General features: G+C 40.7%; 1 protein-coding gene across 1 annotated transcript in view; it reads left to right on the top strand.

Annotated features, from left to right (window-relative positions):
* The window catches only part of SLC4A7 (solute carrier family 4 member 7), a 131,502-nt gene that overhangs the window by 78,006 nt on the left and 38,961 nt on the right, over window positions 1-14,535 (top strand). The window contains exons 5-8 of the mRNA XM_018563558.1: window positions 800-960; window positions 3,527-3,715; window positions 7,733-8,056; window positions 12,134-12,252. Coding sequence (XP_018419060.1) covers window positions 800-960; window positions 3,527-3,715; window positions 7,733-8,056; window positions 12,134-12,252 — 793 coding nt within the window. The remainder of the gene's footprint in view (window positions 1-799; window positions 961-3,526; window positions 3,716-7,732; window positions 8,057-12,133; window positions 12,253-14,535) is intronic.

The raw sequence follows: 14,535 nt of genomic DNA, 5'->3' as shown, positions 1-14,535 counted from the left end.
TGCACTCAAAACTGTTATTTAGTATTAAAAAAATTTACTTTTAATAGCAGCCGTCTGCATGTACTGCAACATTCTGTGTGTCTTTGTGAAGCGATCCAGTATCTTGAGGCTTGATAAAGAGGCAACCCCTCGAAACGCGTAGCCACTGGAGACACCCGATACTTCTCTACCCCTATGACCACAGCCCGACTGCCAGCACTGACACGCGGCGCACGGGGTCACTCAGCCGCACGTAGCTCCTCCCCCCTTGCTGTCTGCCCCTGACGGACGCGGCTCGGCCCGGCCAGTCGAGTTTGTGGACGGTCAAACAGATGCACATCCATTCCAGACCAGCCTCCCACACCACCGGAGACATCAGGATCGATCCAAGTAGACGATCGTACAGACAACAGGGGAGCTCCTAATTGTAAGTCCCCTTTTCTAACACTGTGACTTTGCCATAGACACCTAAACCCCACACTGTAAAGATCTAATAGTGTGCCTGACTCTGTCCTCATCTATATGTCTACTGGTCCCTTCGCCGGATCATACCCACCTACTCACACACAAGGAATTTTGGTAGTTGCGCTCCTGATCTTTTGTTTGTTTTCGTGGTTTCTAATAGACAGGGTCCTCTCCCTGTAACAAGGAGATCTGCACACCTTTACATAACAGCCACCTGTTTGAAGCCTGTCTGCCCTACAGGAGTGCGCTTTATCTTTTGTGTTTTTTATTTGTGAAGCGATCACTATTCACGTAGGTATAAAAAAACAAACTTTACATTTCCTGTGACAATATTTGCATTTGATTTTGGTTTTAGATGGCTGAAATTTGAGGAAGATGTTGAAGATGGTGGAGACAGATGGAGTAAGCCTTACGTGGCCACGCTTTCACTACACAGTCTGTTTGAACTGAGAAGCTGCATACTTAATGGCACAGTGATGTTGGACATGAGAGCCAGCACTATAGACGACATAGCAGGTAATGCATGATCGCGATGTTTCTGATTTAGGATCAGAATGTTTACTGCTATTGCAGATGATTGTGCAGAGGATCATGTAAAAAGGGCAGATTTAAGATCTCTGTAGAGATAAGGTGATCAATGCCCCACATCCAGCTGATAGAGGCACCTGCAGACACCTTAATCAGAAGGTACTTGATGGAATTATCTTTTTGGCTTAGTTGGATTATTTCCACCCATTGCTATAATTTCCCTAAAATGTTTGACACTCTGATCGCTGCGAGCTTCCTGACCATTCTATGAACATGCATGTTTAGGTGATCTGACCTTGTACATTATTATTATTATTATTATTATTATTATAATACAGGATTTATATAGCGCCAACAGTTTGCACAGCTCTTTACAATATAAGGAAGACATTACAATCACATTACAATTCAAGACAAGATGATGAGGAGGGCCCTGCCCGTGAGGGCTTACAATCTAAAAGGGAGGGGCAAGTGATACATGAGGAAGTAGCTGTGTGGGGATGAATTTTTTGAGAATGTGATGGTTCAGTGGTTACTTTGAGGTGGGATAGGCTTCCCTGAAGTGATGAGTCCTAAGGGATCGCCTAAAGGCAGTCAGAGTAGGATATAGATGGTCAAGTTGGGGTAAAGAGTTGCAGAGGCTGGGAGAGACTCTAGAGAAGTCCTGGAGGTGAGCATGGAAGTTGACGGGCGAGCTGGAAAGCAGGAGGTCTTTGGAAGAACGGAGGGGACGGTTAGGTTGATACTTTGAGACAAGGTGGGAGATATAGCCAGGAGCAGAGTTGTGGATGGCTTTGTAGGTGGTTAATATTTTGAATGTTATCCTTTGGGCTATTGGAAGCCAGTGTAGGAATTGGCAGAGGGGGGTATATGCATGCATTTGAATACATGATTGCCAGTACAACCATCAATCTTCTAAGATTATTCCAGCTCTAGTTTAATGTTTTTTTATAATGCTATTGCAACTTGGATTCTTTATGTCCAGTGGCTAATTATTGACTTTTCCACCATGATCTCCCACGCTCCAATAAAACTGAGATATATTAAATATGTAGGATAAACTGGCCAATGAATTACTGTGTTTCCCTGGCTTACTCTAATGGTACTAACATTGGTTATAAGGTTTCTCTCTATCTGTTAAATGCAGATGCATCTATTTAATTAGTCGAGTAATTACTGCTGACATGCATAGCTTTGTTTCCCATGACAGTTCTCATTTGGCATAACGATGGGTAATAAATTAAAATCAATATATAGTGCGTGCGTGTGTGCACGCAGCAACACCGGAATAATAAATATAATTATTGACAAAATAAAAAATAAAAAAGACACCTTTTTTATTATGATGGGTAATAAATACATTTTTTTTCTATCAAATTGGTTGTTTCTCCGTCTCGCGTGTTTGCCAGGAAGGATAAACTTAACTTTAAAGGACAACTGTACTTTTTAATACAATGAAGAATTTATCAAAACTGGTACAGTTGACCATAGTAACGTTCGAAAGCCAGCCTCCCAAGTCACAAGACTGCTTCTTGAAAATATACAGTCCGTTGCCACAAAAGCCACCCCCGTTCTGGCTTTATTCTACATCTGACAAATCTGTTTGTTTTCATGCCAGCTCATGCCATGCCAGCTTCTGCTGTACTTCCAGCCTGCTCGGATGCAAGTGCTGAAAGTCTCAGACCATAGGCCTCCCTCTCCTCCAAGCCATTCACAAAACACACAGCTCCAGGCTTTGGTTTTTGCATGGCCAGAGGGAGGCAGAGACACAACTGTAGTGTGGGGCTCTGAGACCTGCAGCCCATACACCTGAACAGGCCAGGAGTACAGCAGGAGTTATACTAAGCCCAGCATGTACTATAAATAAACAGATTTGCTGGGTGTGAAATAAAGCCAGCATGCTTGAAACGGAATGTACAACTGCTTTAAGTTGGGTATGTTTATTATGCCCGGAGTTGGGCTTTAAGTGTTCCAATGGTAACAGATGTAACTGGAAAGTCTAATTTTGATGCCATATCATCACATTAGACTGCTGCTTTCCAATGCCTGAGGCATATAAATTTGACCTCATAGGACTGAAATGTTCTCTACATGTAGTAAGTACATTCTCTGACCCTTGTTACACATATATACAAGAACTACCTTGTGAGCATACAGGACTATATGTACCCCAAATGATTCTTCACCACCATATTGAAGTACTGTTTTTTATTACCTGACTGCTATTTCAGGATCATGTATTGGATAGCAATTGTATCGCTCATTTTCCTATGAGAACTGTTTTAATTGCTGTCTGTGTCCCCATCGGGGTAGGTCCCCTTCACATTTCCGGAGGCAACCTGGACATGACGATACACAAACTTTGTTTATGTCTTTTTACTTCCACTTTAAGTTATTTGAGTTTATTCATTAAAAAAGGCAGAAGAATCTCCGAAGCTGTAAAAGAAGTTATACTGGGTCTCCACGTTTTTCTATTGGTTGGCAGGTTTTAAAGAGTTTCTACTGTGAATGTATTCTTTAACTATAGTAATTATGTGGTGTTCTGTTATCACAGATATGGTACTGGACAACATGATTGCGTCAGGACAGCTGGATGAATCCATGAGGGAGTATGTCAGAGAAGCTCTCTTAAAGAGACATCACCATCAGAACGAGAAGAAGCTGAGTAACCGTATCCCCCTGGTGCGGTCCTTCGCTGACATAGGCAAGAAACATTCTGATCCTCACTTGCTTGAACGAAACGGTGAGATAAGTTGTCACAAGCAGCTTAATCTAACCTATTTCGCTGAGATCTTCGTTTTGTCTTTAAAGCAGCAGCCCCGCTTTTCTTGATTTTCTAAAATTTGGCTACAAATCATGCTTCATCTATCACTGTCATAAATCACACATCTGTATCTGCTATAATCCTTTCATCTGCTCAGTAATCATCAATTTACTTTTCGCCAGAGTCATTTTATTGCGATTTTTGTGTGTGCCACATAGGATATTGTATATTGATCTCTATAAAACGGCCACAGTTATGGGTGTTGTACACATTTTTTTAATTTTTTTTTTATTTTGCTTTAATTTGGCTGCTGCTTTATCTTTGCTTTTGATTTGCTTGTTTCATGTTGTCTTATGAATTATTCTGAAAATGTATTCCCTGAATGATGTAATTACTTGCATTTAATTAGTGAGGTGTCTGTCAAAGATTGTGTGTCAAGTGCTGTTAAGCAAAATATAGTTTAATTCTTTAGGATAGCTAAAGGACAAATTGAACGTATAAGACTTGATTGAGTCAAAGTGTTGGTAACGTAACATAGCCATGACTGACTCAACATGAAAATTTTATATACTGATATCACCAATGTTTTAACACACTGAAAGATTAAGTGACCTAGAACCTGCTTAAAGCCCATTTGAACCTTCAGTTTAAATCTGATAAATCCATTCCAAGTGCATCAAAACAAAGAGGAAAATTCTTCCCTGAGCTGTGAAGTTGAACCCTTGCTATTTGTAGGGAAGCAGTGGTCTCACTGCAGAGGTCTGCCAGGGGAAGTGTCAGAACTCTGCAGACATATCACTGCTTCCCCACATAGAGCAAGGGTTCCACGCTGCAGCTGCAGGCGGGTGTTAGTCTTTTCTACCTAGGCTGTGGCTGCTTTAGAAAGAAAACAAACTGTAAGACACTGAATACAATTTGTTTTTTGATGTACGTGGAGTATATCTAGCTGACTTTAACCTTAAAGCGACACAAAACTCAGGAGTTAAATCTTAAAAATGCATTCAAGTGCCTTCACTATTAATAAAATTGTACCTTTTATTTGTGTATCACTCAGCAGTAGATCCTCTGAATTGGTGCTGACACTGTCCTTCTTTCCGGAGGGTGGCCACTTTTGTTCCCACTGGTCCCTGTGTGAGTTGTAAAGTAGCCACCGCTCCAAGCTCAATCCCGTGATAGATTACAATGTCCTGTTTAGTTTACTAATTTGTATTGAGATTGTAGTCCATCATGCAAGTGATCTTGGAGCGGTGGCTACTTTACAGCACACAGAGGGACCATGGGGAACAAGAGTAGCCACCCTCCAGAAGAAAGGACAGTGTCGGCATGAATTTACATGATTTGAGCATCTATAGCTGAGTGATACACAAATAAGATGCATGTTAGAGCTGCAGCTAACGATTATTTTCAAAATCGATTAGTTAGCCGATTATTAAGTTCGGTTAATCGGATAAAAAATAAAATAAATTGTAAAAAAAGGCTCCAGTGATGGACTACTAGTTTGTATTGAGAGTGTAGTCCATCACAGGATCAAGCTTGGAGCGGTGGAAGTAAAAAAGAAAACAAAAGTGTGGCGTGCAATATAGTGAATGAAAAGTGTCAAATTATACAGCAATGAATGCAGAATGGCACCGGCTATAGAGGACTACAAAACCCAGCAATAGTACATTATACAGCACAATGCAGAATACCACCAGCTATAGAGGAATACAACAAATCCCAGCAATAGTACATTATAGCTGGTGGTATTCTGCATTGCGCTGTATAATGTATTATTGCTGGGTTTTGTAGTCCTCCTATAGCTAGTGATATTCGGCATTGCACCACTGTATAATGTATTATTCCTGGGATTTGTTGTACTCTTCTATAGCTGGTGGTATTCCGCATTGCGCTGTATAATGCATTATTGCTGGGATTTGTAGTCCTCTATAGCTGATGGTACATTGTTCTGTATATTATACAGAGGAATACAAATCCCAGCAATACATTATAGAGCACCATGTGTGGGAAAGTGCAGGCTTACCTGAGCAGTCTTCCAGCAACTTGCTTCTGAGATCGGGCCTGTCTATCGGCGGCTGTTATCCCCCCACACCTGCTCCTCCTTACTACATCTCCCTGCGTCCCTGTGCCGGTCGGTGAATGTGAGGCAGGGAGGAGATGCGTCGTGTGGAGCGTGGATGCGGGCGTGTCTGGCAGCGGCAAACTTGAGATGGGGAGGAGGTGCGGCACGCAGCGTGTGTGGAGCCATGAACAGGGCCAACCAATCGGAAGCCGATTAATCGATGATTGAAAAAGTTGACAACTTTTTCAATAATCGATTATGTCGATTTAATTGTTGCAGCCCTACTGCATGTTATTAATTGTTAAGGTACTTGAATGCATTTTTTAGATTTAACTGATGAGTTTAGTGCCACTTTAAAGCTCAATTGAACCTTCAGTTTAACAGCAATTAATAATTTTAGACCTTTGTGTAAAAGTTTAAGCAGCTTTTCAGTCTTTGAGAAGATATCCTATTCAGCTTGGCTCCTTTTTCCAGTATCCCAGTTAATAGATATCTAAATACTTCTGAACCTTAACTTTGGCTGAAATTCAGGGCAAGGTGTCCGTGTAAAGACCAAATTACTTGCTGCTTCTGGGCATGTGAGCGCAGGTGACCTCCTCCCATGATGGCGGGCACTATTACATTATGGCGAGGGTGATATTACTGCTCCCTCTTGGCTCCAACACCTGGTATTTCATTGGCGTCTGTGACTGAGAAAGGAGTGGCGAGGGAATGCTGGAGAGGTGAGTATCATTGGATGGGAAGGAGGAAGGGGTCTTTGCACAGACACTGTTACTTCAGGCAAGCCAGTGCTTTTCCCATGTAGGGCAAAACAGGTTTGCTTCAGTGTCCCCTTCCCAGAAGCACATACTCGCCTTATCGGCACTCACCTGCCACCTTGTTCAGCTGTGGGAGTGAGGAAAGCTTTGAGTTGCTCTAATCGGAGCTTACACATGTTTGATTGTCCCCTTCGCATGCCCTTGTAACAGTGCTGATGTTTGGTGAAGGAGTGGATCACACTTTGTTCCATAACCTGAAGTACCAGGTACTTTCTTTGCTTCTGATAGGTGAATCAAGCGAGCAAAGGAAAGGTGTGTATAGAGGCTGCTTGTGAGGTTTGCATTAAATTGAACCTGTTGCCCTGCTTGGGCAAAGCATGGGTTTAATTTAAGAATCTGCCAGGTGACTTCACTCTCTAGTCCTAAAATATCTGTTTTGGGTACACTGGCCCCGTAACATTAGATTGTTCTGACGTACAGCCAGTAATGGCCTGACCTAGGATGCAATGTCAGTACAGTGACTGAACGGAGATGGATTTGGGATAATTGACTATTAGCCTCAAGCATTCATGAGCTTTACACATTCACATTCACTTGATGCTTTTAATTTCTCTCCTATAACATTGCATCAGATCCTTTTGTGAACTGTACACTGAACTTCAATACTAAACATAATGAGAAATGGTGGATTATTTTGCCATTGCAATGTCTATTGACATTTCTCACATGTTGCATAAGCAGTGTAATTATTACCATAACATGTGATTAAGGGGATACAGCATATGCTGGATAGAGAACTGCTGTGAATTGTTGCCCTTTTCTATAATCTGCAAATAGCCACGAGTTTTAAGGTTATTAGGCTTTTTTTTTTTCCTAGGACCTCTCTGATACCTGTAAGTTGTGCAAAACTATTTGTGGACCTCTCTTACTACTTGCATAATAATGTTGTTACATGTATATTCCTGTTTACGTTCATGTATAAATGCACAGTGTTGGTGCCCGATTTCCAGGTTCTTTTCATAATGCATGTATGTTTGTTTGTTTTTTTTCTTGAGCTAAGCATGCCATTGGAGTTTATAATGAAAATTGTGTGGAAATGTGAAACGAGGGCTTTATTTCTGAAAGACCCAGCAAAAACACTTTGTTTTATTTTCTTCTCTTGTTTTACCTCAGGGGAAGGCCTTTCAGCCTCCCGTAATTCATTGCGAGCCGAATCTCGCTTATCGCTTCTCCTCAATTACCTTCTACCTCCCTCGAGAGTTGGAACCCCAGCTGGCTCCCAGCATACGACCCCTGTACCGACCCCCCAAAACACACCGCCCAGCACCCCTAAATTTGATCGGTTGCCGTCTACAAGTTCTCAGCAGAGTGAATGGGTCCCATTGACACTGCAGTGTGCTGGCGATGATATCCCTACTGTAATAATTCACCCACCTGATGAGGAGGATGAAAATGAGGAAGCCTTGGACCCAAAGAAAGAAGATTTTCATGACTTTGATCCAGGCAACTATTATTCCTCTACCTGTGTGGTGCACCTTGCTGAATCACTCACAGTGGAATGTTTCTGAGCACATTGAATGCTTGGCATCCTCTATTGATTACAACTTACAAGGTTGCTTCAATATGCATGCGTTTGTACCATTTGAAGTGCAGTCATTAAGTACCATTCTCCTGGAGCATTTTGTGGCACAGAACCCATTGCTTCATCTATAGTGGATGTATTATCGCTATGCAAGCAGGCTGCTTGTTAGTAAGTTCAACCAAAGCTCAGTCTGCTTTTTTTATTTTATTTGGGATATGAACTTTCTGAAGCCTCAGGCTCTTTTGAATTCATATCATTTTTCCAAATCTCATTCAGTAAGAGTCTTCTGGTCTTTTGGCACGGGCTGCCGATGTACATTCACATTTAATCTGAACATTGAGATCTAGTAAAAGTGAACCATTCTTCTGTTTCCCCTTATCTGCATACATGTAGTTTAGGTGTTCAGGCAGTAAGTAGCTTATAATTCTCCCTAGCGAGGACATAAATGGCAGTTAAAACCTGACAGATGTATTGTATTGTCCCTTCCCTAGCCTGACCAGTATTACAATTGGTTAGGAGAGTTATGAGAAGAGTGAAAATACACTCATCCCCATAATTAGAGTCGAGGTGTGGCAACTGAAGTTGTCGCATGTCGGCTCTATAGATTGAGAACTGAGCAATCCCATACAGCTGATCATTGACTTCCTGATCCTCTCCCTGCAGAGAGCGTTGACTGTTGGTCACTGCTCCCTGCGGGGATTCCCTCCCTCTCCTCTCTATTCCTCCAGTGCTGGCTGGAGGCACAGGGGGGCAACGCAGCTGGCTCTGCTTCTAGAGAGGCAAAGTCAGATGCAAATCATGTGGCGGAGTGGACATAGTAAATGTCCTTCTGTTACCCTAAAGAGAACTATGGCCAAACAAGGTTGGGCCATAGTTCTCTTTTAAGCTGCCACACTGTTGGCGGCTTATTTTAGGACTGTCATTTCCAAAGGTCAGCATTTTAAACCTTAGGTTTCATTAAAATCTAAAGGGGGGCGGGGGTTTATTGGTGATGATGGCTGCACTATATAAGGTTTATAGCAGCAATAATTATTCAGTAATATGCTGTCACTGGCACTGGACCCTGATTGAAGCAGACTGTGCAATCCACAGCAACTTAAGGTTTAGGGTGGGGCTAGAGTATGGGATTTTATTGCTTGCGGGTTCCATTTAGATACGAATTCTAGTGTATTGACTACAAGCAGTGATATCCAGCAGTGAGTTGCAAACTCTCATATTTTTCTTTTGTTCTCTTGCAATAGTTTGCAAAAAAAAGGTTAAACTGGAAAGCATACATTTTTACTTTAAGTGAAAACATGCAATGCACTTTCTGTTTGTTTTTTTAGTATCTAGCTTTTCAACTGATATGCAATATATATAGTAGCTTGGGTGCATGGTGCTAGCTCCAAGAGTATAATCAGTACTTGTTGTTTTTATTTATCTATAGCAAACAATTTTAGTCTTTATTCAGATTGCAGTGTATCTTGGAATGCGTGTGGTGCTTTGCTTACTGTACTAACCACATTACATTTGTGTGATTTCACTGGGCTGTCATCAGTCATGAAGTGTTCATGATGTGTTCCTCTCAGGTAATAGTAAAGCATATGCACATTCTAGGAATTCTGAATTACTTTCTATTGTTACTGAAGTACTGTATGTGATTCATGTACCCTATGTGTCTGATCTTTTTATATCCTGATATGCGTGTCTCATTATTCTCAGAAGCAATAGCTGCATTACATGCATATCTATTTCTAGTCAATATAATGAGAAACATGTACTGGTTTACAATCCAAACAGTGCACTTATTACCTGAAAGGACCACTGGACATTATTGCAAATGCCACTCTTGGTTGTAAGTGTCACTGGTTGAAATGCATGTCTTGAGTGTGTTAAGTTTTTTTTGTCTTTTTATAAATGTGTTGCTCTTCCCGGGTACAGCAATTGTTTGTTCAGCCTCTTCAGTTCATTGTAAGAGTATGGTGGCATTGTTTGGCTTGCTGGTAGGTGCTAGTTATTTTGTTGGATGTTTCTCCCCACAGGAGCACTTGAAGGATATTTGAAGCCAGCATTTGATTTGACTTACCAGCAACTACCTAAAAATTAAACATGAGCTTCTCTCTGATGGACACCATGAGCCTTTGGTGGAGCACGAGGAACAGTTGGAAAACACTGCAAAAAAATGATTGTCAAACTCTTTTTTTTTTTTTTCCATCAAGTAATTTGGCATTTGTTCCATATTACTTGAATTTCCTCTCCTTGTGACATATTCTGGTTGGATTTATTTAGAAAATCAGGTAAAACGAGGGGAACAAAAGTCTAATAAAACGGGTTGAATGGATATCGGTGGACCAAGCAACGGAGACCTTTCCAACGGAATTGTCCTCCAATGTCCACCCTTTCTGCTGTCTTGTCATGGAAAGCATTCTCAAGGGAGACAATATTGTCCATTGCAGAATTGGAGAGTAGGAATCAGATCACCAGACTTCTTGAGAAATGAAAATAGCAGGTGTATAATTAAAACCACCAACGTCTACTGAGAAGTCTCAATTGTCTAGTTCCAGCTGCTATATCTATAGATTGGAAAAAGAGTAGAAAGCAAATGGAAGTATTTCTCTCAATGTACATCCACTTCATAGGTAAGCACCTAAAAATCATAATTTTTGAGATATACATAAAAAAGATTCTGTCACCAACTTTGCAGGTAAAAACACAGAAAAATTTATGTTTTTCAAATATTTACTTGCAGTAATTCTCCTTTTCATAAATTATATTTCATTCATTTGCAATGTGTCTTTGAACTTGCTAATTTGACACTCCAGGAGAGTTATTTCCTTAGCAATGCCTCCTTCTTCCTTGCACATCATAGTCTTCTCTTCTGGGAGTCTCGTATTACTCTCTGTGCTGGCCCAGCTTCTCTGCCCCTCTCCTTCTCCCTACGTAACCTTTTATGTGCCTGCTAGAGAGGGGAGTCAGGGGAAATACTATAGTTTTACTTAAGTGACAGCTGAGTCTGCTGGAGCTGCTGACATCACATCCAAGATGGCAGTGCCCTGCGGCAGTCTCAGGACTTTTGGATGGCTGCACAAGGGAGGCTTTTACAGGTAAATAATCTGCATAAAATACATTGAATGCAGATATAATCTAATGGGAAGATTTTTTTTTTATAACTAGTCTTAAACTCTCTTGTGTTTTTATTTTTTTTCTTTTCTTGCATATATCTACTGCTAGCAAGCAATAGATATATGCAAAAAAAAAAGATAAAAAGTTACCAAATAGGTAATTACTTACCTGTGTCTCTGCCACTCGCTCCCGTCTGAAGATTCTCGAGCGGCCGTGAAGATCATGGGGCGGGCACATGCGCAGTAAAAATCTTTGGCCGGCAGAAGAGGAGAGACACATTGTAAGTCAGTAATGCACGCAGCATGCACCCAGACAGACACTGTGGGACACAGAAGACACAGCAGTCGGCGCTGGATCAGAGACCGGCAACAGCGCTGGAGGGATAAATAGTTTGTCACATAGCTGTTTTATATAGCCATCATGCCTGCTCTGTTTACTCTCACTAAACAGAATGGCTGTGCTGGATGTTCATATATCTCCCTGCATAACAGAAAAAGAAATCACATCACAGAACAACTTTTATAATTGGCTACTGGAATCTGCAACATGAAACTCTTGTCTGAATTACAGTTTTTGCTGAAACAGACTTTATTGTGGTCCCAGCTCCTGCATTCTCGTAACTACCTATTAATATATGTCAGCTATTGGAAATAGAATTTCATGTGCGATTGTTCTCTTGACTGCTATAATTGCTTGATACGTAATTTGCATTTGTGGAGCGGCCAAACTAACCACTCACAATAATGTCTCAATGTCCGCCAGAGCGTTGCAAAATATATGCACTTGCCACAAAAGACTGTAAATATATTAATCATTCTGCATCTAGGACCTGAAACTTTGACTCGATGTAATGTCTCTGACGGAACACATTTCTGACTATATGTACTTGTTTGTAGGGCTGCTATCTTCTCCACAGTCAACACCAGCAAACCTGGACACTGGTAGATTATCGGAGCTCAAGCGGAACGGAACTGGAGGAGGTAGCCAGGAGAATAGCACAGTTGACTTTAGCAAGGTACTGAAAGATTTGTCAAAAATAGAATAACGCTAAACCGTCTGATCTGTCCAATGTAGCCATTAAGTACTGTGTAGAAAAGGCCAGACCTGCTTTGGTTTTTATTTTCAAGCTCTAATTTGTAGAATAGTTTTTTATTTCGTTTCATAGTGCAAGCAATGTGTAGCGCACTCTACCACTGGTTTTTGGTAACATCAGAAAGTAATCAATTGGTTTCCATTTCAAAAAAATTCAGACCCTACTGTGTCCAGCCTCCTATAATCACTCCGGTAACAGAGAAATCATACAGCATTTGTGTACATTTGTCTTGGAGTTCTACAACTGTTCAAAGATGTCATAGCTCCCCCCTTTTTTTTTTTTTTTTTTACCATTAGACTAGCTTTATTATATTGCCAAAATATATACGTGTTTATGCAGTGAACAGACAATCTAGTTCACCTCGCCAATCTACTTGTCCCTCCAGAATTTGCCTGCTAAGTTACAAGATACTTATAAATATCTGACCATCTAATTAATATGTCTATTAATAAACCATTAATTGCTCTGCAGTCAATATACTGTTTCTGTGATCTAGGTAGTTTTAACTGATTATGCATTTTTGTTATTTATTTTAAAATATTTTCTTTTACAAATGAACATTTTTTATTATAGGGTACACCCATGACACTGGTTTTACAGAGCCTTCTATGGTTTCTAAAGGGGAAGCACAGCAGTAGTTTCTCACTTTGTGGCTATTTCTAATTGAAACAATCTGATGCATTAATGTTTGTGTGTGTAATTGAGCTACCCCCTGTAAGTAGGCATTTTTTCATCAAAGCAGCTAGGGTTAGCCTGATAATTTTCTATAAAAGGCCGTAGAGCTCCAACTGCTTCCTGGAAATTGTACATATGAAAAAATGGTGAACATTATAAAGAGGAAAAAAAAAATCTATCTATCACTATATATTCCTTTAAAAAGTAAATCTACCCAAGGCTGTTTAAAAGTCTCCCAACCAGGGGGCTGCTTATTCTGCACATACAGAATTCCGCTTAATCGGCTTTTATTTCTATGGCGAAACCGTCCACCATTGGGGTGTACAACCTCTCCATAGGAAGAATAGAGATTTTCCATGTGTGTAAAGCAGTAGTACAGTTATACTTTTAAAAGCGAAATATGGCCCAACCTTTTTTGGCCATAGTTAATTTAGGATCACAGAAGACCATATACTAATGTCTTCCTGTGACCAAAAACTCAGCATATAGCGAGCTATTGCCCGCTATATGCTGACAGCACAGAGCCATGCTGCAACCAGGATCCACCCCGCTGCCTGATTGACAGCTGGCTCTGCTTTCCTAGAAGCTGTGCCCACCCCTTCCCCTGCCCATTCCTCCAGTCAGTGCTGCAGGAAAAGAGAGGGAAGGGGGGGAATCCTTGTAGGGAGCGGTGACTGACAGTCATTGCTCTCTGCTGGGAGATGATCGGGAATTGAACTATCAGCGTTACGTGATCACTCAGTTCTCGATTTATAAAGCCGACGTGTGACAGCTGCATTGTCACATGTCTGCTCTAATTATGGGGATGAGTGTAATTCGCTCTCCCCATAATTCTCTTTTTTAAGCAGCAATTTTTTTTTCTTTAAGTCTCCAAGAAATCTAGAATTCCCACCAGTGAAATATCAGACATGGGTGGTTATAGCCTATACACTGGAAAGCTTCTTTAATGTTATATACTTGTTGCACCTCCTATTATTATTGTGTACTAAATTTGGACCATGTCCTTGAAATCTGGCACAACATTTATGACAGCGTGTATCATTGTTTTTGCTTGGCCCCCCCCCCCCTGTTTTCCCTCGACGAGCAGGATTATGACTCCTGGCACTGTAATTGTGGCACGTTTGTAATGGGACGCAAGAGGTCTGCTGTAAGTTCCTGCAGATAGCCATGTCAATGGTTCTCTACAGTACAAATCATGACACATCGTCTACCGGACTCATTTGTGCTGTAGCCCCCTGTTATTATACACAAATGGCCAAACTATTCACTGGGTCCATATTGGCTTCAACAAACTTTATATCTAAGATGTGCTTTTTATACAATATTTATTGGCTAAAACTTTAAAAGGACCCTACATATTGTGTATAATATCAATTTTGTGTTTTATCCCTTTAATTTTGAAATCTTGTAATTTATTTAGTTATTCTATAGTTAATGTATTATTTTCCATATGTATAAGGATGTCTGTCGGTGTAAGGCGTTTTTAAAAAAAAATCTTGTTTTTTCTTTAAGCAATGTATCAATACATGT

The sequence above is a fragment of the Nanorana parkeri genome, unplaced genomic scaffold (genome assembly GCF_000935625.1).
Source record: "Nanorana parkeri isolate BGI_ZX_2015 unplaced genomic scaffold, ASM93562v1 scaffold675, whole genome shotgun sequence".
In the NCBI taxonomy this organism is placed as follows: Eukaryota; Metazoa; Chordata; class Amphibia; order Anura; family Dicroglossidae; genus Nanorana; species Nanorana parkeri.
The sequence above is the reverse complement of the archived record's forward strand: the minus strand, read 5'-3'. Positions and strand labels throughout refer to the sequence as shown.